The sequence below is a fragment of the Rhagoletis pomonella genome, unplaced genomic scaffold (genome assembly GCF_013731165.1).
Source record: "Rhagoletis pomonella isolate Grant_MI unplaced genomic scaffold, Rhpom_1.0 Rhpom_scaffold_00008, whole genome shotgun sequence".
NCBI classification, from domain to species: Eukaryota; Metazoa; Arthropoda; class Insecta; order Diptera; family Tephritidae; genus Rhagoletis; species Rhagoletis pomonella.
In genome coordinates, this window is record NW_023458562.1 from 4,221,020 (window position 1) to 4,245,724 (window position 24,705).

Genomic DNA, 24,705 nt, shown 5'->3' on the forward strand with positions numbered 1-24,705 from the left:
GGCGTGGCTCGGCGGCGTATACCTCTAGTACGTACCCAAAGCTTGGAGGGAGGTCAAGGTGATATTTATTCCAAAATAAGGGAAGCTCGACCACTCCTCTCCAAAGGATTTTTGACTAATAAGACTCGCATCGTTCATACTAAAAACACTTGAAAGACTTATTGAACTATGCATAAGGGAAAATACTCCCATCCACACAATGGATATAATGCAGCATGCCTATAGTAAGGGCGGATATGTCGATAGCACTTTCAACGAAATGGTCGGTACTATTGGGAAGTCACTGATCAACAGGTAAAACACCCTAGCCAGCTTCTAAGATATTTAGGAGCCTTTCAACAACGTCGCAACGGAAGCAATAGTAAGGCCCTGGAGAGGCGCCGATCCAGCAGTATATAGTTGTGGGGATGGATTTGATGCTGAAAAGCAGTGTAATCAACACTGCTGTATGCACAGGGTCCGTGGTTAGAACAACAAGGGGAACTACTCAGGGAGGGGTGTAATCTCACCTGCTGTGGATATTGGTGCTAAATGAACTATTAAAAAGCTTTAAAGTTAGGAGAACGAATATAGTTGCCTACGCTGATGACTTGGCTATACTAGTTTCTGTAAAATTCTTGCCAACAATTAGGGTCGGTTGCTCAAGGCCTGGTTGACACTAATCATCGGAAAACATCGTTATCACCGTTTTCGACTCCATGCATATGATACGGTGTCGGTAACGTTGATAACGATGCTAATAGAAACGGCACTGGGCAGTGTTTCCAACTGTGAAAAACAAAATGAGCTAGGAGCTAGCCCTTCTAAAACCGAACTTGTCTAGTTCGCAAAGAAAACCAAAAAATTCCGGAATTTCTCTTACAAAAGCTGGAAGTGACTAGTCTGAACCTATCCTCCGAGGCAAAATACTTAGGTATCATCCTTGAATCCAAACTTACATGGAGGCGCAACGTGGAGGAAAGAGCAAAGAATGGCGTAGCAACGTACTATACGTGTAAGAAGGCTTTCGGAAAAACTGAGAGCTGTTTCAGACATGTTTGCCCATAAAATCAAGAGATGTAGAGTACTGAATGAAAAATCTTATTCTGACCATCGATATATTGAATTCGAAGTAGATCTTAAGACCCCCCAAGTGAGGGAGTTCAGAAATGTACGAAATACATACTGGGGGGTTTACAACCAAAAACACATACATACGAACACAAATAACGAATTGTGAACCATAATAGACGCAGGTGTCGATTACACCGTGCGACAAGGCTTGGGACGGGAAAATGGGTGACTGCCATAAGTGCAAAGGCCTAATACGCGGTGAGAGTGGAATCCGCTGTGAAGGTATATGCGGCAAAGTGTTTCACTGGGCAAAGAAATGCTCTGATCTCGATGAGTTCAGCAAAAAAGTCCTTGCGGACAATGCCTATGTGCGCTTTATGTGCGATGGTTGTCTCACATATATGCATAATATTGATGAGGTGTTGCGAAATATGAATATCTCTATAGAGAATAGTAGTAAAAACATAAAAGAGTGTAAAGAGCTTAAGCTCCTTTTAGAAGCTATAGAGAGGAAATTCGGTGAGCGTATAGATGCAATGCAAAGAGTTCAAAAACATGCGAAACTAGCATAGCTGAGGCCAATAAGATGAAAGCTGTAGCTGAAGATGTGAAAAAGCATAGCCAAGATCTATGCGAGACTATGGTACGAAATGAGAGTGAAAGTAGAAAAATATGTGAAGAAATAAAAAAGTCAGTAAGTGAAGAGCTGAAATCAAGTCATCAAAGCAAGGTCTCTTATGCTGAGAGTTTAAAAAGCGGATTAGTGAACAACAAAGAACCGAAAATAAATAAAGAGAAACAAAAGAGGACCTGAATAAGAACGTTGATCCATCGGATCTAAAAATAAGCAATGTGCAGGGTAGGAAAAGTGGTACAATCATTATTCAAAGCGAAAACGAATCTGACCGCAATAAAATAAAGACCGCAATTGCAAAAAAATTGAGTGACCGCTATGAGTGCCGAATACGGCTAAACCAAAGTTTATGGCGTTTGGAGTAAGCTTTAAATATGAAAGCGAGCAACTTGTATGACTGTTTAAAAAGTGCTGACTTTAAAATTATTAAACACATTGAAGTCAAGAAAGATAGGTCTAAATACTATAATGTGCTCATTGAAACGGACGTTGATACCTTCTCGGCAGTGCTCAAAAGCGCAAAAATAAATATTGGGTGGGAGAAATGTAGAGTCCAAGATGGTATGGGTGTGTCAGTCTGCTACAAATGTAAGGGCTTCAATCATATAGCTACGAAGTGCAAGGATGAAGAGGTCTGCCTGAAGTGCTTGGGTAATCATAAAACAAGGGAGTGCATAAAGGAGTAAATAAACAAGTGTATCAATTGCATTCGTGCAAACAAAAAATTTAATCTAGGGCTCGACGTGAACCACTTGACAACTAACCGACAGTGTCCTGTATACATGAAGAAACTAGAGCATAAGATAAATAGAGCCAGGTATTAACAATTACAGTCAGTTAATAGGAACCGTGGCATGGAGTTGACTGTTCAGCCAGTACATGAAAAGCATAACAGTTACTGAAATGCGTTTATCTTAACATAAGTAGTATAGTAGCTAATAAAATAGAACTTGAAAGGCTAATTGAAATTGTTGATCCGGATATAGTTCTATGTTCCGAAACTTGTACAACAGAGGAAATATATGACTATGAAATACCGTTTCCTACATATCAAGTTGTAAGATGTGACTCGTACAGTAGACATACAGGAGGGGTAATCATAATATTGCGTAACGCACTAGATTTGAAAATAATACTAAACAAATCTATCGATAAAAATGTTTGGTGTGTAGTTATCCAACTGAAAAATCTCGAAACCAAATGGAAAATCGGGGTGGTCTATCACTCACCTAGTTCAAGTGATGCTAATTTTCTAGAATATATGGAGACCATTTGGTCGTGGTGTTGTGGTTTTCGTCTGAGTCTCGTTGCTCTCGGAGGAAGGAGGTTCTACATTCTCGTCGATGGTGTTGTTGTCGTCGGTAAATGCTGCTTTCAACCTGTCAATCGATATTTTTTTGGCTTTGTTTCGGATGTCCAGCGTATAATACTTCGGGTGACGTTCTATGACTGCGAATGGTCCGTCGTACGGCTGTTGTAGTGGTGGCCCGACTGCGTCGTTTCTTACAAACACCTGCGTGCATCGATGGAGTTCTTTTTGTATGAAAGGTTGTGCTTTTGCGTGATGCGCTGTCTGCGTCGGCCAGATCTAATTCATTGCACGTCTGAAGTCTTGAATAAATTCCACTTCGTTGGGGTGTGGCTTCGAATCGGTGAAAAATTCTGCTGGTAGTCGTAAGCTCTTCCCGTAAACTAGTTCCGCCGGTGTTGCCTGGAATCTTCTTTGAATGTTGCGCGTAGTCCGAGCATGACGTATGCCTAGTCTCTCATTAAGCTGTTTAAAGATTTGGCATTCGAACTGCCGGCCTTGATCTGTCGTGATTTTAGAGGGTATACCAAACCGCGCGATCCATGTTTCGATGAGTGTGGTGGCGATAGTTCCGGCCGTTATGTCCTTGATCGACGCCGCTTCTGGCCACCGGGTGAATCTATCGACCATTGTGAGTAGATATCGGTAACCGTTTGAAGGCGGTAACGGACCAACAATGTCAATGTTGATATGGTCGAAACGTGACTCAGTGGTGTCGTATCGTTCGGGCGCAGTTCTATTGTTTCGCTGGATTTTTGATTTTTGACAGGGTATGCACTGTTTTGCCCAGGTTACGATGTCCTGGTGGATATTAGGCCACACGAACCTCTCTTTAATGAGATGGGTAGTGGCTCGAATACCGGGATGCGAGATGTTGTGTACAGCGTTAAAAACTGTTTTACGACATGACTTCGGAATAAAAGGTTTGCACATGTTGTTTGTAACCTGGCAATAAACCTTTTGTGTTGAATTGACCACTGGCATTTTAGTCAACGGAATACTGAACCGCTCATCTCCCTGAAGGATGGATTTGAGCTCGCTGTCTGTTTCCTGTTCTGCAGCAATGATATCGTAGTCGATAGATTCGCGCTGCACTGCATTGACGCGTGAAAGAAAATCAGGGACTACGTTTTCTTTACCCTTTACGTAACGTATGTCGGTCGTAAACTGGCTGATGTAATGTAAGTAACGGAGGTGTCGTGGGTTGGCCTTTTCGGGTTTCTGCTTGAAAGCGAACGTGATTGCCTTGTGGTCAGTGTAAATCGCGCAGCATCTACCTCCGAGTTGGTCGACGAAGTATTTAACACTTTTGTATATGGCGAAAAGCTCTCTTGAGTACGTACTCCAGTTACACTCAGATTTTGTCAGCTAACGCGAAAAAAATCCGAGGGGTTGCGCCTCCTCGTTTTTTATCTGGTGCAATACCCCTCCGATACAATTGTCTGATGCGTCGACCGAAAGCGTGAGTGGCGCGTTCGCTTGTGGGTATGCAAGTAGAGTTGCATTGGCTAACTTTGACTTAAAGTCATTGAATGCCTTACGGAATAAACCTTCGATAAAAATGTATGATTGCGATGAAACGTCGTAAGTCCTTTGCGATGGTGGGTTCCTTGTAGGCATTTATCGCTTCCACTTTTTCTGGAAGGGGCAAAATACCATTAGTCGTGACTAAGTGACCGAGGTACCTTACATTTTGTTGACCGAAAACACACTTGTTGGCATTAATTGTTAAGCCGTTTTGCTTTAGTCGTTCGAGTACAATTCGAAGATGTTGATTGTGTTCGGTTTCGGTGCGGGACGCGACGCAGATGTCATCTAGGTATGGGACGACAAAGTCTAGTCCTCGGAACACGCTGTCTATGTGTCGTTGGAAGGTTTGGCCCGCGTTGCATAACCCAAATGTCATGAATCGAAATTCAAATAGGCCGAACGGAGTCGTAATGGCCGTCTTTTCGATGTCATCGGGGTGCATTGGTACCTGGTGATACGCTCTTTCCAGGTCGATGGTCGAAAATATATTTTTGTTCGCAAATACTTGATGAAATGTCTGGATATTTGGGATGGGGTACCTGTCCTTCTCAGTGATAGCGTTAAGCGCCCTGTAATCCCCGCACGGTCTCCAGGTGTTGTCCTTTTTTTGGGGCCATGTGGAGTGGCGAGGCCCATTGACTTTTGGACGGCTGGCAAATACCTCTTGCGATCAGGTATTCGAACTCTGCTTTGGCGATCTTTAGATTTCCGGTGTGACGCGACGTGACTTGGCGTGCACTGGCGGGCCCTTTATGATGATGTGGTGGAACGTTGTAGTGCTCGGTATAGGTTTATTTCGTGAGGGCGAGAAAAGCACTTTAAACTCTGAGAGTAACTTTGCGTATTTGTTTGTATCGGTAACAAGTTTAATGCCAGTGGTAGTTGTTGCTCGCGTTATACCGTATGTATACAACTTCGTTGTTTTATCGATTAACTACTTGTTTTTTAAGTCTACTAGCAGCTCGCAGTGGGTTAAAAAATCCGCCCCGATAATTGGCGTTTTCACGTCAGCCACGCAAAATGTCCATTCAAACGGGCGGCGGAGACCAAAATTAATTTTCACTCTTTTCTGCCCAAAAGTTCGTATTGGGGTTCCGTTCGCTGCGTAGATTGACTGGGTTACCGGCGATTGACATTTTCTGTTGTTTGCGGTTGCTGGAATCACCGAGATGTCCGCTCCGGTGTCGACGAGGAAGTGTTGGTTATCGTAACGATTTTTGATAAAGAGGCGGAGGCTGTTGTTACCATGGCCGAGCTGGCAAGCGCATCCCGTGGCTTGGGCTCGGAGTTTTAGTTTTTTGGATTCTGTTGTGTACCACTAGCGTTGCGGTCGAACTTGCATGGTGGCCTGCACTTGCGAGCATTCGTTCCATATTTGTAATGATACCAGCAGGTGTCGTGCTGTTCTCGACTTCGTGAACTCGATCGTGTCGGCGTTGATCTACGTTGGCTACCACGGTATGGCCGTTTGATGTTCCGCAGGTCACATGAGATTGCCTCAATCTGGCGTTGCATTTCTTCGATTTGGGTTGCAGGTTCATTACTGGCGCTTTGGCGTACACTTGTTGTCTGCAGAGGGCTTTACTGAACGGCGTGTATAAAGGCGCCGCTACCCCTAGTAGCCTCCATGATACGGTCGGCCATCGTTGCTGCGTTTACCAAAGTTATGTGCTCGTCTGCGGATAGTATTGCGCGTATCTGTTCTGGGAGATTTCGGAGCCATAACTGCTTTAGGAGCTCGTCTGTTACTGGGGTAGCTGCCGCCCTGGTCCGCATTTCGGCTAACAACTGCGACGGCTGGCGGTCGCTGAGCAGCTTTGACAATTTTGTTTGTGTGCTGTCGGCGAATTCACTGATAATTCGGGCCTTAAGATTGTCGTACATTTCGTTTCGTGCCGGTGGATTTGTGCGGAAGTCGGCTAGCTTGTACATAACGCGCGTGGGCAGTTGTCCGATTATGGTGTAATACCGTTTTTTATCGGATACGATGCCTGCCGCTTCGAAGGCCGCCTCGACTTGCCAGAACCATAGGTCCGTATGCTCCTCGACGAAATCTGGGAGCTTAACCTTCCCTGGGTCGAGCGTGTCCACCCGCATTTGTGCCGGGTTAGCTGTAGGGTCAGACATTTCATTGCCAGATGAAAAAGTCGTGGGGTCGTCTTTGTTCATATTTTTTTTTCCGCGTAACTCGTATCACGTCGGGGTCACCAGTATGGTATTTATTGTGCGATGCCTAATAATAACTTTTATTTAATCGGATTTAACTTACAAGATACTTGCTTTATTTGGTGGTGGTGGTGTCACAAAACCGAAAGAAAAGAAAATTCTACATAATGACAGATCGCTTTTTCGCGGTGCTGCCAGACGGTTTAATCCATGGTAAAATAATAAGTGTTGCCAGTCTTCGGACGATGATACTGCCGTCTGGTTTTGGGTGTGTTCACCTACTAAACCGCCACAATTTTAATATTAACCTGAATATAATGTCGACATATAGTAAGAAACTGAATGAGATATTCGCCTATCAGGCAATGAAACTGTTAATTAACTTTAATACTAGGGTTACTGAATATTCCGAAACACTGATCGACTTATTGTACTCGAACGCAAAGGTAGTGTCATGTGAAAAAGCGGAGGAACATAGAATATCGGATCATGAAACTATAATGTTCAAATGCGATATAAAAAAACAAAGCCCTATCAGTAAACTGTCTGAAATAACTTCGTGGGATGGGTACAGCCCAGACAACCTTATAAATCTTTTGCGACAATGCTCCTACGCTGACCTGAATAGTCTCAGTCCTGATGGTATGCTCGAACATATTAATAACTGTTTGATTTCGAGTATGAAAAAACTAACTTCTCGTGTACAAAAGCGGGTCAAAATCCGAAATAAATGGTATGACAGACAATTGAATGAAACTAATAAAGAAAAATATAGGTTACACCAAAGGGCAGTGATCACTGGTGATTGGGTAGAATACAATGAAATAAAGAAAGCGTATAAAAAAAATGATTAGAATTAGAAAAATACAATATATGGAATACAAGGTGGAAATTAATAGAGGTGACAGTCGTTTAATGTGGAAACATTTGAAGAATATTGTCAATAATGCGGATCACAAAGAAAATATCAAAGAGGTTCGAATCAACGGTAAAATATATAGCAATAGTACTGAAATCGCTGACCAGTTAAACAATTTCTTTGTTGATAGTATCATCGATATAAATAGGAATATAGAAAACATTAATTATGATCCGATTCAACAGTAAAGGAAATAATTTATTATCCGAGGGTGTAATCAAAGACTCCGTTGAATACATGGGTTACTTTTACGCCCTATTAGTAAATAAGAGCCTTCAGTTGGGAATAGTTCCGACAGAATGGAAAACTTCGACCAATGTCCCTATAAAAAACGTCAAAGACACCATAAAATCGGAGGAGCTCAGGCCAATAAACACCCTTCCCAACATAGAAAAAATACTGGAAACTATTAAACTATATTGAGTCAAATAAAATACTCATTAAGGAGCAGTCAGGTTTTAGGGCTAATAACTCATGCGAAACAGCTCTAAACTTGATCTTATCACATTGGAAGGAGGACCTGAACTCCAAGAAAACTATCTTGGCGGTGTTTGTGGACCTTAAGAGAGCCTTCGAGACAATCGACAGGGAAATAATGCTAAAAAAATTCGAATATATTGGTATAGAAAACATCGAACTTACATTGTTCCGTAGTTTTCTTTCTGATAGGAAGCAACAAACGGTGATTGGCACAGCTCTATCCACAAAGGTAGCAGTAGATATTGGTCTACCACAAGGGTCGGTGTTAGCTCCAATACTCTTTAATATTTATATCAACGACATAAACTCAGCATTGAAGTATTGTAAGGTAAAATTGTTCGCTGACGATACCCTCTTAACCCTCAGTGACTGTAATCTACCCAATGCAATGATTAAAATGTAAGAAGACCTTCATTGTTTGTATAAATGGTTGTGCCTAAACAGACTGCAATTAAATGTGAACAAGACAAAGTTTATGGTCATATCTAGAGCAGCTAACGTTAGCTCCGATAATTACAGTTTAAAAATTAAAGATGAAGTAATTGAGAAAGTGAGAATCATTAAATATCTAGGTATATATATCGATGATAAGTTAAAATTTGAGGAACATATTGACTACACAGTAGCAAAAATTGGTAAAAAAATTGGTCTCATGAAAAGATCATGTAAGTACTTAGGAAGGAGGTATAAAACTTTGGTCTACAGATCTATAGTTGAACCACATTTCATATACTGTCCAACTATCTTTTTTATAGCAAGCGACACACAAATAGATAAGCTTCATAAATGCAAAATAGGGCTATGCGATTTATCTTGAACAAGCGGTACGACACACCCATACAGGAAATGATCGCAGAATTAAACTGGCGGAGCGTGAAACAGCAAATTTTCTATCACGCTATGAAATTCGAGTTTAACATAAAACAAGGTAGACTCCCATATTATCTGAGTGATATCCTACGATATAATAGTGAAACCCATTCGTATTTACTCAGGGGAAATAATAGTTTCAGGCTGCCGCTGTATAAAACGGAAATAGATACGAAGAATATCTTTTATAAGGGATTAAAAGGTTATAATGAGCTTCCAGCTCAAATACAAAATTGCGAAAACGTTGGTACCTTCAAAAGGCTGCTACTTGATCACTGTAGAACATTGGATATCAGATAGAAAGGTCCGGCATGGAAACTAGTCCTTTCCATCCGTACTGGCTGGATGACTCCGGATTTAGTCCATTCAGATCACCCATAATGTATGAAATAAGAAGGTCGGCATGGAAACTAGTCCTTTCCGTCCGATCAAATGGCGCGACTCTGGATTTCGTCCATTCAGATCGCCTGCCGGTAGAGAAGTTTATAAGAAGCGGCTTGGAACCAAGTCCTTTCCAACCGCTCAGTTGTGGCGGCTCTGGAAATTACACTCTTAGACCGCATATCGTACGTGATATATTTACGGTACTGCTTGGAATCCCGTCCATTCCAACAGCATCGAGAATATGCTATCTTAGTTCAATATACATACTATTATATAGCTTAGGAGGAAAAATGTAACAGGTTAACGTATTTTAAGCATTAAATTTAACTTTACTTTTATTGTATATTGCAATACATAATTCAAATGTATATACGTGAATGTATATAGGTCAAATGACTGTAATAAATAAATAAATAAACTAAGACTATGTTGCCAAAGATACCTCCCCGGGACCCCGCCATGCAGGTGGAACTGGATGGGCTGGTTAAACAGGTCACTAAAGCCATGAATAGTTCTTTTTCAGCAGGATGTCCGGTTGTTCGATACAGGGAAAAAACCAAACCATCTTGGGGTCGAAATAATTATCCTCGTTACGTGAATCCAATAGGACAATGTTCAATAAGGCCAAAGCCACGAAAGCAGTCACCGGGACTTGATGGAATACACCTGGTAGAGCTGCAGCTATCTCGGGGTATTATCTCTCCGTTCATTGCGGTTATTGTAAGAAACTGTCTTAACATGGGCTACATCCCGCTAGGCTGGAGAGAGACAGAAGTCTCCTTCATACCCAAGGTAGGTAGGTCCTCTTATACCAACTTAAGGACTTCAGACCCATCAGTTTTACGTATTTCCTCCTAAAAATTTTAGAGAGGATAGTGGATGATTATGTACGGGGTCTCTCCCCAGCGCAATATGCCCATACGAAAGGCAAAACCACGGAAAGCCTTGCACTCGCTCGTCGGGTTGGTGGAAAAAAGTTTATCAGATAAAGAATATACTCTGGTTGCCTTTTTATATATAGAAGGCGCCTTCAACAATATTAACGCAAGCGCCATAGAGGGTGCCTTAGAAGAGCTTGGAGTTGACCAGAATGTAGCGGTGCTGATTGAGGCTATACTTTTCAGCAGGATGATAACCACTAAGCTTGGCGCTGGTTGCACTAGAGAGGGGGGTTGATACGTCGCAGCATATGCTGACGACCTGCCAATTGCCGTTAAACGCAAATACCCAAATACCCTAACAGATTTTGCCCTCTAACATGGTCACGCTTAGAAACTGGATAGAAAGTAGGGGACTCTGAATAAACTCCGAGAAAACCGAAGCAATTCTCTTTACAAGGAAAGACAGGCCTCCCCGCTAATCTTTATGGGTGTGGAGATATCCTAGAAGGAGAATGTTAAGTATCTAGGACTCATATTAAACAGGAAACTTACGTGGAAACCTTATATAGAGGAAAGAGTAAGGGAGACCAACGTTGCATTATACACTTGCAAGCAATCGGTCGGAATCAAGTGGGGGTTAACACATCGTATTACACATTGGCTGTAAAAGAAGTGAATGGCAAACGCCCAGACCAAGGAGATGGGGGAACTGAATTTTTTCACAGATGGATCCAAGCTAGACAATAGGGTTGGCTACGGAGTTTTCTCTAAGGAAGTAGGACTGGAACTTTCCAGACGACTGCAGTGATTATCAGGCAGAAGTTTTAGCTAAAAAGGAGGTGGCTGTGTACCTTGGCACGCATGCCGTAACGAAGACTACGATTAATATTTTCTCGGATAGTCAGGCGGCCATTAAATAAATGAACATGGTAATGCTGAGATCGAAGGTTGCGCTGGATTGCCTCGCAGCTCTAAACGATATTAAAGAGATATTGAAGGAAACTGCACGGCCCTATGTGAAAACAGGAGCACTATTGAGATACCCATGGCAACCTTCAACTTGAACTTCGAAATAGCATGATCCAAGAGGTCAACGGGTGTGACTAGAGGAGGGCACTTGTGCAACAACCAGGCTGGTTTGGCCGCAAATAGATAAGAAAAAGACGAAAGAGTTGCTGTGCCTCTCAAGAGAGGATATTGCTAAGGTCACGGCTTGTGTAACCGGTCATTGGCTACTTGGCAGGCACTCTTGAAGACTAGGAATTTTCTCCCACGAATATTGAAGAAGTTGCAGAGATTAGGAAGAGGAAGAAACCGTAGAGGACTTTTTCTGTAGTTTCCCAGCTTTGGCCCTTACGGAATTATCACGCGTAGGAATTAAACCGATTGTACGCTTTATAAGAGCCTCAAATTGCTTCTCTGATTTAAATTTAAAGAAATAAAAATTTTTAAAAGTTAAGTTATTGGGATAATTTATGTCGCTATCAATAAATTTTTGCCATAATCTTTTCAACCGTTATGTTAAATTACGGAGTTCTTACGATTTTTTGCGGATTACATATTGAAAACAAGGTTGGGCTACTTTTTTCCAAAAGTTTAACCCATCAACTCGAACCAGGACGGGTCTTTTTGACAAACTGTTTAAAAAATGGCTTATAGATGGTTAAAATGTCCACTAAAATATTAAGCGCCAAATTTTTCTAAGGAGAACCGAATGTAATGAAAAATAATACTAGTTTTTACCAAAAAGGGGGAACTTTAACCCTTTGTAGAAAACGTTGCGATGCGAGGGAGCAAAACCTTCCTGGGGTTTGACGACCATTAAGGAATGCTAACGTAATTTTCAAACAGCCACCTAGTACTTGTATACGTGTGTGGGACCCCAGAATAAAATAACTTACGAATGTAAAAATTAGCAAAAAAAGTGTTTGCTCTTTATTTAAAGTCTGTTTAAAATATAAAAAAAATACTCGGGAAAATCAACTTATCTTTGTTTTATCTCTAATAATTGAGGAGTTGGATGAAATGAGTTAGATGAACAGAAGCTGCTTCGGTTAAAACTGCTTTCTGAGATATTGGTGTTAAAGTTTTTGATGTGTTATAATTTTCTTGTTGTTGTAGTATTGGATATTTTCGTAGCTCGGCGGCGGCGCGTGAGGAATGACAAAAATCGGCGGCGTGGCTCAGCGGGGTATACCTCTACCAAAGAGGTCCCCTATGGTTCCCTAGACATTTTTATAAAACACCCAGTAACCATAATAGACATCACTGGTCTTACACAACAGGTTTACCACATAGAAAGGGAATTCGAGTTACCTCATCCTTTCCCAAGGCTATATCACTGGGGCGGTAGCCCCAGTTGGTGCACACCAAAAGGAGAATTCTATTTGGTAAGAGTTATAATCCCTAAGTGCGGCCGAAGGACGCCTACACAGAAAGGTGTTCTCTGCAGAAGGTGTTCAGCTCCGCTTCTTCGGCAATACAGAAATGAGAATTCAACTTTGTAAGGGTTATGATCCCTAAGCGCGGCCGAAGGCCGCCTACGCAGAAAGAAGTTCTGGGCAAAATAAACTATGATATCACCCACACTTGTCACTTGCTTGTAAATGCTTTTAATATTTTTTATCACTGAATTCTAAACCTCAAACGTAGATCATAATAAAATATGTATATCAAATTAAAGGTAAGAACTTGCACTTTCTAAATATTATATATGTCTTTAGCATTGATTATGCGTTTTTTTCTAAAAAAGGTTATTTTATGAAAAAACTATAACATTTTATTTGTTTTTTAATACTTTTGACTTATATATATAAGCAAGCAAACATTTTATGTATCAACTTAAAGATAGATTAATTGTCTTTATTTTGATATCATTACTTTTTTAATCAGTTACGTAGTTTAGAAAATATTAATATTTTAAAATATCACAAAAATTTTCTTTCACTTTTTATATCTTCTTCACTTTTTAATTGCGGCAAATAATATTTATATAGTTGAAATCAACGTAAAAAGTACTATCGGTCTGCAATTTTAGCTTTCCCATAGCTGAACGGTTGGTTATCTTGATGTGTTCCAGGAATATATATGTAGATAAATACAGTTGTAAATATATTTATGGGTGTACAAATGTGCGATTGCACTGAGACATCATAAAACAAGAGATAAGCCAATCCATTTCATATGTACTTATGTATAGAAAATTTACCTGAAAAGCTTAAGCAGGATGTCGGGTAAGTCAGCCATATTACACAAATTAAACGGACTTGGAAAACCTGGTTATTACGACCACTTTCCACAATTTCAAATAACCCCCCAACTTCAAATTACCTCAACTTATCAAACAGCTCCACAAAAGACGAACTAAATAGCTTGTGGCGAACTTATCAAGTGTGTGCATACAGACGATAAGAACTATTTATAGAGAACACAGTATGCCAGTAGAACAGGTTTTTGTTTTTGTAGCTGTTTCGTAGTGAAAGTCCTTTAAGGCCGGTCCACATAGAACTTTCGCGTTGGCTTTGGCGTTGGCGTTGGTTTGACAGAACGCACGTTAAAAGTATGCTTGCTACAATGAACGCTTGGCAGCGAATCCTTGGGCCACTAAATTAACATATTAACGACAGATAAATTAATATTTCATATCAATAATTGCATTAAAAACGATATTTCTTGCCCGCACTTGATTAAAAAGGAAAAATATTTCACATAATTTTATTTATTCGCAACAGCTGACGAGCGACGCACGCGAAAAGTTGAGAGTTGGCCATCTTTTTGCTTTGTGTTGGCGTGAGCGTTGTCGAATTTTGGCTATGTGGACGGCTGCATTTGAATTCATGTATTCATAGTCAGCTGTTGAAGCGACGCCAACGCCAACGCAACGCCAAAGTTCTATGTGGACGGGCCTTTAAGCTGAAATTAGTCAAGAACGTAAAGGCTCTGTTATGCATACTTGGCATTGCTTGAGAGTTGTCACATAAGGAATCTGTTAAATGAGCTTCGCGTGTAAGCTGTTACCCAACGCACAGCATTACATACGTAAAAGTCTGTTGGTTTTTGATTTCTACGTAAAAATGGTATAGCAGTGCATGCAATGCCAAGTATGCATAACAGAGCCTTAAACCTACCGGTACGTAAACCCGAGTCAGCTGACACGATCTGTCTTACCAAAGCACCATGTAAAGTACTGAACACATTGAAAACGACGAGCTACAGACCACAGCTTCCAATTTGTTATCTTCATTATCTAAACGCTTTGTCGATGGCGACATGATTTCTTTGAACGCGGCAGCGACATCATGAATTTGTATGAGTTTGACATAAAAGAAGAGGAAGAACCTTATCTGTCGCCAGAAAAATAGAAATAGATCTAATCTGGCCACAACCACAGCCGTCGCGTAGCCCGGTCGTCGCCAAAATAATTATCTACATCAGAGTACGTGTTAAAATAATTTGACAGCTGTGGTTTGTAGCTCGTCGTTTTCATTGTGTTCGGGCTATAAATGAAAACTCAACACCGCAGAATTTTTCTGTAGTTGTAGCCCGTAGCGCAGAAAAGACGAGCGAAAAGTAAACAAAGCAAACAAACCAACGAAAACCAAAATTAGGCAAAATTATTGTCAGCCACTTTAAACGCACAATTTAGGTAAAATGATGCAACAAAATGCTTTAAAATGTGTTGTTATGTTGAATTAAGTCTTCTTTACTTGAATAAAAGTGTAAAATAGTGGTGCTTGTGATGTAAACAAACGCTCAGCTGACGAACCCGCTTTCGCAAACTTTTTTCTCAAAACCAGTTACAAATACAACGTCGCGTTCTTACGTGATCTTGTATTTTTGGTTCATGAGTGACAACAGTGTAGTAAGCAACACTAAAGGCAGATTCACATACAACTTTCTTCGCTTTGCTTGATAGTTGTTTGCTTTGACATATAAGATCGATGTAGGCATATGCATGAGTATGCTCACATAAAAAACGTTTGAAGCAAAGCAAAGCAAAACGAAGCAAAATTTTGGCCAACTCTCAACTTTGCCCGCTTTGGCAATCAGCTGTCTACATTTGTCTTTTCTTGTGCGCTTGCATTTGCATTTAATAATAGAGTAAATAGGAATTTTTATTGCTATCATTAATGCATATTATTATATTGTTATCTATTTTACAGATACAAAATATGGAGGAAAAGGAGAACGCAAAAGCTGTCAAAGCGTTTATTGTAGCATACCTTCTGCGTTTCGCGCTTTGTTGTCTAAGTTTGAACTGTCAAGCAAAGCGAGGAAAGTTGTATGTGAATGGCCCTTGAGGGCTCCAGTAATCCAAGAATGATAGAATACAAGATTGCGCCGGCCTGGGCGTTGACATTTGTGTACCACAAGTAAACAAAGAATAGAGCGAAAATAAGAACGAGTTAAAACTTCCAAAACAGTTCATTTTACAGTGAAAAACGTGTTTTAAATTTGCTAAACGCGAAAATATTGCATTTTTCACCTAATCTATTAGAGAATAGGTAACATTTTAGTGCACTCCATTGCTTTGCAAGTGAGGCTGCTTCAGCAAACGTTTTAGTGCACTCCATTGCTTTGCAATTAAGACTGCGGCAGCATCTCCGCGGGATTGATTAGTTAACTTGCTAATGGAGGCTGCTTGGAGCAGAAGCAAAATCATTGTGAGGAAATGCTGTTAATGTAATAATAAAGAAACATTTCGGGAACGGCTTTGCCGTGCCCTATGTACACAAAATGCAGCGATTCGTCCCAGCGCTACACTTGCATCTACGCGTCTTGCATCTTGACGGCTGTCGCAATTTAACACACAGCACTTCATTTTATTAGTTTTTACGCAGTCCTCAACTCAAAAATCACTCACAAATTGCAAATTAACACAATTTAAACAGATTTTTCACATATAATTAAATTTCTCTTTCGCTGATTTGTAAACAAAGGTTTGTTTACAAGTTACCACAACTGTCAAAATCGGCAAAACCAAACCAAAGTAGCGGTACCACTGACGGCGCCACCTCTGTTCGCTGCACCGTGCCAGTAATCGACAAAATTCTGCGTATACAGACTGCGTTTAAGTATACGTTCTGCGTTCTCGACTAATTTTAGCTTGAAAGGCGCTACACACGGATCGATTTATCGGCCAACCCAAGGCGAATTTAGATTTTCGCCGCGGTACTTAATGTCAAAATCAAGACGAATTTATACAAGGTGGTGTTACTGGCGAATTTAGATTACAACAACAAAAACAATCACATGTATTTCGTATTACGGGTGTTATGTCAAATCTCAATTCGCCCCAAAGTTTATATGTATGTTGTTTTTGCCTTTGATCGGTGCGCTGTCAAATCAGTAAAAGCAAAAACAAAATACAAGGCGAATTTATACAAGGTGGTGTTGATGGCGAATTTAGATTTACGCCGCGGTACTTCGTAATGTCAAAATGATTTGTTTGTTGTAAACAAGGCGAAATCATACTACAACAAACACATCATTTTGACATTAGGAAGTACCGCTGCGAAAATCTAAATTCGCCAGTAACCCCACCTTGTGTAAATACGCCTTGACAAAATACATATAAGGCGGAAAAATCAGCTGATCTTACAACACCATTGATAAATTCGCCTTGGTCAAAATGATGTGTTCGTTGTAGTATGAATCCGCCTCCCTACATGATTCAATAATACAAGGTTCTATAAACTGACAGTTGTCTCTCTCGCACCGCTCCCTTACTGCCATACCTAAACAAAAGCGTCAGCGTTGTCTGGCTGTCAAATAATTTTCATGCCCATACAATTTGTATGAAGCATACCGAAACAACGCGGCGTCAACGCTGAGCGGTTGGAAAATCTGATTTTGACAGGGCGTTAGGTATTGAACCCCTGCTTATTGTTAGTGTTATTTCTGCATTTGACTTAGCGTTGACGCTTTTGTTTAGGATGGCACTTCGGCGCTAACTCTAGGCGTCAGAAACCGCTCCGCTCAACGCTTTTGTTTAGGTATGGCAGTTAGCAGTGGCACCGTGTTGCTTCTTGCAAATTTACATGAAAACAGTGTAGCTTGGGTGTGAAATAAAAGTATACGCTTTTGTGCAATATGTTTATTTGTATATGCATATGAAGCATATTTAACTGATGAATACCCAAGCATTGGATGTTTACATCAATCTCATAGTAGTCTTATTTTAATTTTGAGTCATTTTGCAGTTTTATACGGCTACATAGCATATAAATTACGTAATTCATGTAGATATATGCATATTACGTTCTACATTTCGTTTAAAATGCCAGATTTCCTGCAAATACATTAGAATTTACGAAAGGAATTTCACTACTAATTGCCTACTTTGCGTACTTTTCTACTACCATTTTCGAAACAAGGGATTGCATTCTTGCCGTTTCTCTGTCCTTCGTAAATGCAACCTTTTGTAAGGGAGTGTCAAACCGCAGCTGTCAATAATTATCTAACCTTGTATTATTGAATCATGGCCTCCCTACAAAAACAGTGATAGTCATTTGATTGATCATGTGATAATCACTGGTGATAGAGATCACAATCAAGTACTTTTATCAACTTTTTAAGAGCAATATGCAAAACGTGATGTAAACATTTGTGTACATGTGATTTCCATTCGTGTTCGTACATCAAAAGGTGGAGGTTGATTTCTACAGAAGGAACCAATATTGCGTCAATTGTGTGAAGTGTTTGTACAAGTGCGCAGTGTTATGGGCTGTTTTTGCTTACGCGTAAAAGCACATTTAGCGCATTTAGCTCTAAATGCTACTCTAAATGTACATTTATCCATACAAAATTCGACACCTAAATGCAACCAAATGCAACTCCATTTTTGCATTAAGAATCTAAATGCTGAAAGCAACCCTGTGATCTTCCAAACTTTCCACGATTCGAACATGGTTTAATGAGAAAAAGTGGCAACATTGCTTTTTCGAGTATACAGTGGCTAGCTGCGTTTCAGTGATCGCTGATCGAGATGTCATTTATTATTTTACATTATTTGGATAAAGAAAAGTTAAGCAAATTCAACATCGATGTGATGCTGATAGAAATCTGGATCAATTTGTGATCAACTCTGTTTGTTTTGTTTCCTAATTAAGTGAGGAAATTTTAATTGACACCACCGGCAAATGAATATATACATAAACATATGTTCGGTTACGGTTAAAACAATTCAAGTTTTTGTATTGAATTTTTGGTTTAAAACTTATTTTTTCCTTTTCAGTAGGGTTTTTTTCACAATATCTTCTGCGTGAGAATTGATCGTAATAGATACGGATCTGAATAAGTGACAGGAACAGCATTTAGTTGCATTTAGGTGACGAATTTCGTATGGATAAATGTACATTTAGGGCCGTTTTCACCATCTCTGGTTAATACTAACCCCCAGTTAAACATTGTTACCGACGTTACCGACCCAATGTTAAATGAATGGAGTCAGTGCCGTCGGTAACGATGTTTAACTGCGGATTAGTGTTAACCAGAGATGGTGAAAATGGCCCTTAGGGCCGGTTTCTCCATCTCTGGTTAACATTAACTCCCCGTTTAAACATTGTTATCGACGTTCTAACTCCATGCATATAACAGGGAGTCGATAAGGTCGGTAACGATGTTTACCGGGGGATAAGTGTTAACCAGAGATGGAGAAACCGGCCCTTAGAGTTGCATTTAGAGCTAAATGCGCTAAATGTGCTTTTACGCGTAAGCAAAAACAGCCCATTACATGTTAATGTAAAAATTTAACTTAGGAATAAGTTCCTATACAAAGAAAAGTAAATTGTAACATTTACATTACAAAAAAAAAAAAAAGAAGAAAGTTGTTGTAAACATATACCAACAGTGTACAAGTGCTTTATCCAGATCTCGGCACAGGTGAGTTTTACTGTGTGAATAATTGGCCGCGGCCAACATGGAGAGTGACGCTTCGGCGTCCGATACCGGGTGGCTTAACCAGGAACAGGAGAAATCTCCAGGCTCAGACTGGTTTGAAGCAAGCAGAAAAAAAAAATCTGTAAGTGCAAGGAAAAGGCAGAAAAACAAGAAAGAAAACGGTGACTTTACAAGTAACGACCCAGGGACAGACGATGACTGTACCAAACAGACAGATAATGCTACAAAAATCAAGGACAGACAATAATAACGGTATTGTTATTCCGTTACAGGGAATGCTGGTGAAAAGGGGAACATACGCGACAAATATACCAAAAAACTTAACGGACACTGCGGACAAAAACAAGAGAGAACAATGAAAACGACAACCACAAGAAAAGTGACAGTGAACATACAAACGTGACAAAAGGCAAGGAAATGAACACCACAGAAGACAACAGAATGAACTCCACAGAAAAAGTGAACAATGCAAATTATGACAGTGCGCGCTATACAAATAGGCACAAGGGTGACTTTTGGTCTTAGTGGACACGTCAAAATCCACAATAATTAACCATGAAAAAAATGAGAAATGGTCTTTTCCTTTGGGACAAGATAAGGCACTACGATATTGAGGGCGTAAAAAATATAAAAGCCATTGGCAAATCTCTTTACAAAATTTTTTTTCGAAAACTTTGAGGCAGCAAATAAATGTGTTGACAATACTGATTTAATAAAAAACCAATTGAGACCCTTCATCCCGAAAAGTTTAGTGGTAACTACTGGAGTAGCCAGACAGATTCCACTTAACTTCACGTATGAGGAAATAAGGAAAAACATAATATCAGATATTCCAATCACATAAATCTCCAGGATCACCAGAAGGGATCCCAGTGATAAGGAAAAATTTATTCCTACTTACTCAGTTAAGATACGATTCGAGGGCAACGAACTACCAGAGGCGATAGAGATTTTCTATGTTAAAATCAAAATTGTTCATTTCATACCACGGATCAGGCACTGCTACAATTGTGGAAAATTAGGGCACACGAAGATGGGCTGTAAAGCGGCTAACAGATGTATCATCTGTGGAAAAACAGAGGGATGCAACAGCACATGTAAAGAAACCACAAAATCGTGCATATTATGTGGAGGAGAGAATCACAACTCTCTAGAAAGCAATAAATGCTCAAAGTGGGCTAAAGAGAAACAAGTGGTTGAAATTATGACTATAAAAAAAAATATCTAAATCTGAGGCAATCGGCATTTACAATCTTAACAACAACAACAGATTTGCAATGTTGGAAAATTACGAAGGGAACTTTCCACGGTTAGAAACCAGAAAAACACCACGAATCAACAATGACGGAGTGGTAAATAGAAAGATCACAACAATAAAATACAGCCATGCACTTGGGAAAAATATACCACAAGCTATCTCACCAACACAGCGTAGCAACAGTGTACCAAGACCTAAAGAAAGAATACTGCCAATCTATGAAGGACCAAACTGGACAAAAGTCACGGAAATTGAAAGGCTAATTAACTTACTAATTCAAAGGTACGACATAGATATTAATGACCCAGTAGTACAATTAATTCAAAACATCGGTAGGGTAGACATAGACAGCAATAATTCAATAAACAAAGATGACAGGAACAATAAAAATACTACAATATAACATTCAAAGTTTAAAAACTAATAAAAGCTATGTTGATTTCTTTAACTACAAAAATTACATTGACATAGTTTGTCTCCAGGAGATTTTCTCGCACGACAGCCAAACAACCCAACACAATTTAATCAACTTCAATCTTTTAAAAAAAACCAGAACAGATGGGTAAGGCGGCGTAGGAATAGGATTCAAAAAAGGTATTAAATTTACTAAAATCAAACTAATTAAACTAGTAACATTACAACCTGCAATATCTACTTCCCTCCCAACCTCAATACGACTGACTTTACTAATGAATTAAACCGTGTACTACTTGCCCTCAGTAACCACGAAAATGTAATTCTCACTGGTGATCTAAATGCCAGACATCAAGCTTGGGGAGACAGATTAAGCAATGCCAAAGGTAACATAGTAGTCAACGAAACAATCAGCACAAACCTACAATGCATCAACAACGGAGCCATCATCCACCTCACCAACAATAGTACAGGAAGTGTAATCGACGTAACATTTACAAATATCAACAGTAACAGCATAAGGTGGACATGTCACCAAGTACACCTAGGGGGCAGCAAACATTTCCCAATCACCATCGAGATTACTAACACAGGAAAGAGACCCAACTACTTCATACCCAAACAGCGACTTGCTCAGGAAATATCCAAGGTAAGTTTCTCAAATTGAAAATCTGGCATCCGACATTGATAGGGCTAAGAATAAAATCAGAATAGACTTAAATACGTCAAACCGTACACCTAAAGCATGGTGAAACAAAGACCTCGAGAAACTGCATACGTTACATGTGGCTAAACGGAAAAAGACTAACCGTACAAGTAGTAGGGACGATATGGAATCATCGGTAATAACAACGGAGCAAAAAAAGGAAAGGAAGGAAGCAAAAAAAGTTAACTACAACAACAAAATTGAAGAGATCAATTCCTGCCCAAATACAAAAAGTACCTGGAACTTTATAAGGAATGTCAGAGGAAACAAACGCTCTCCAAATAATTGGGCAGCCGAAGATGATCGGAATTTCCTTGATCTTATTAAAAACCAAGCGGAACAAGACAGCAACGCCCGTAATAACATCCCTCCAGTCCTCGCCATGGCTACCAATGCTAGTAACAATGTTGTCGACTTTTCTTACAATAATTTTGAAAAACAATTGAAAAAAAAATCTACTGCAGGAGGTATAGACAGAATGACTTTCAACATGTTAAAGCAACTCACTCCAGAGTTTTAGGAAGGGAGCATTTCTATAGCAACAGGGTACTAAATTCTTGGAGACAAATTAAGGTAATCCCAATACCAAAAGCCAACAAGAGCACTGACGACATTAACAACTTCAGACCTATTTCGCTCATATCCGTAGTGGCAAAAAGCATCAACATGATGGTGAAAGAATCGCTGAAAGCATTCATAGAAACAAACAATCTGCTACCAAAGAAAAGCTTTGCATATTGAAAACAGAGATCGGCGACAATGTGCATGAACGAGATCCTTCATCTCGTAGCGGAAAAAAAGAGATGCAGAAACTATGTTTTTATCTGTTTTCTGGACTTGTCAAACGCCTACAATAGAGTAAACCTGTGCTTACTTTATAATATTTTATTACAGAATAACATCGACACGTCAATAGCTAACTGGACTTAAAACTTTTTCTCAAAAAGGATTCTCACATTAGGAAACCATACTGTTGAAATTACCTCTGGCCTCCCTCAAGGAAGTTGTTTATCGCCTACACTTTTTAACATTTACACAGCCCAGCTTCACGAAATTACGATACCCAAACGCAACTCTTTCACTTTGCCGACGATCTAGCTATTATATCAACAAATACCAACAAAACTACAGCAGCACAAAATTTGCAAAACAAAATTGAGAAATTACAGGTAAAATGTCGGTTTTTAAATCTAAAATTCAACTTAGAAAAAAACCAAATTTATGCATATGTCGGCAAATAACAAACAAGATTTCAACATACTAGGCAACGGCACAAACATTGAACAAGTTCTTCATTTTAAATGGTTAGGAAGGACAATCAGCGCCAACTCCACAATCAAGGCTCACGTCAGCAATGTTAAAAAAGCAATAACTTCTGTTAAAAACGTAATTTCAAAGTTAACGTCCATCAAAGCAGGCATTTCACCAAACACTTCAATCAATCTTTTCAAAACGTTTGTCCGGTCAAAGGCAGAATACGCCAGCACCAGCTATGCCAATGCGCCGAAAGTATACAATAAACAACTACAAACCAGCTTGAACGAGACACTGCGGAGATGTCTTGGAGTGCCACCAAACATCCCCACTCTTATGAGATACGCCATAGCATGCGAACTCCCACCACTGTCCAGAGCAGTCTGGCTGACAGCGAAAGAGCTAATAAAGCAGTGGTTCCTCAACCCGGATCTTAGAACACAAATTCAAACTGGACCTCCAACTAATTCTAGCTACAGCCTGACTTATGAAATATTCAAGGTAATCATAAATAATATAGGCACTAACGTTACTTTCAGTAGACATGACAACCTTATGTGCCTCGCATCCGAGTTAACAATCAAACAGAAACTTTTCCCCTCTAGAACTTAAAGCCCTGTATAATCCAAAAATCAATACTCTGATAGAAGAAGGATACGATGTGTACGCAACTGACGCATCGGTATCGAGCAATAAAGTTGGATGCGCAGTATACGTGGCATCTACTAATGTCTCTTATCTTTTCAATGTGAATGGAAACTTCACGTCCACGTACGGGGAGCTAGTTGCGTTGCCACAAGCGATCACCGTTGCAAGTAACAGCGGAAATAAAAAAATTGCAATTTTTACAGATAGTCAGTCAGCAATCCTAGCCCTAAACAGCCAAACCACCCAGAACTTCATAGTGGCGGAAATACACAGCAGGCTTCAACATTCAAGCATTGAAAGCATCAAAATAGTTTGGACACCCAGCCACGTAGGCATGAAGATAAACGAAAAAGCAGACGAAGCAGCTAAAACAACAACAATTCATGGAAAATCTCTACCCCCTAAACTTACGCCCTGTGAAGCACTCATAAGAATCAGCAACATACTATGGACTGAAGCCAAAGCAGAATTCATGGACAAACTGCCAAACTGGGACCCTGACATAGCTAATTTCTGTACATTAAAAGAAAAACAGCCATGGTTTAAAAACAAAAAACTGGACCTTGAAACGTACGACGTAAAACTACTAAATAGAATTGCCACAGGGCACACCTATGGCAAAACTTTTCTAAAATTTCTAAATTACACATCGGACACTTGCAACACGTGCAATACGAAAGAAACGCCTGATCACCTCATTTTTGACTGCACTAAATATAGAAACCAGAGAAACGGAAACCCACTATTCCTAACTTACCATAACTGCAAACAGATTTTTCTGTCAAAAAACCCCACGGTGTATAGGCACTAGTAGCAGAGAACGTTTTTAACTGAGAAGACGCATTTTCTCTGTGAACTAATTTCTGCCAGAAATTTTGGGGTGCAGTCGGCCAAATATACCACACGTCGACGAGTCGGTGTCGGTAGAGAAGTGTCGGCTGCCACCATACCAAAAATTTTTCCGTGCCACCACACTTTGAGCAAATTTACCATAGTTCAAAGCAAAATGAAAAAATAAGAACAAAATGGAAAGAGGAACAAAAATCTAATAAGCAGAGGGCAGAGGGGGTGCTTGCGGAGGCAGGCGCGTGCTTGTGTCGGATCAAAACAAACTCTAAAATAAAAATGGTAGTCAGAACGACAAGTGTACAAAAGAAGCGGGGAAACGGGGAAAGGAGCGGGCTTTTGTACATTTGCTTGTTTGCCGAAAATATGATATTTGCGTGAAATCGATTTGCTGGTTGCAAATTCATTTTTGCAAACATGTATGAATTTTTCTGTTTCAGCTATGTTGATGA

At 39.9% G+C, this 24,705-nt stretch overlaps 1 protein-coding gene across 2 annotated transcripts in view; it reads right to left on the minus strand.

Annotated features, from left to right (window-relative positions):
- The window catches only part of LOC118744124 (cytosolic non-specific dipeptidase), an 87,403-nt gene extending 73,713 nt beyond the window's left edge, over positions 1-13,690 (minus strand). The window contains exon 1 of one of the 2 annotated variants that reach the window (XM_036476859.1): positions 13,435-13,690. In XM_036476859.1, the coding sequence (XP_036332752.1) occupies positions 13,435-13,472 (38 nt within the window). In that variant the 5' untranslated portion in view covers positions 13,473-13,690. The remainder of the gene's footprint in view (positions 1-13,434) is intronic. The other variant, XM_036476860.1, reaches the window with a different exon arrangement.
- Positions 13,691-24,705: the final 11,015 nt, after the last annotated feature.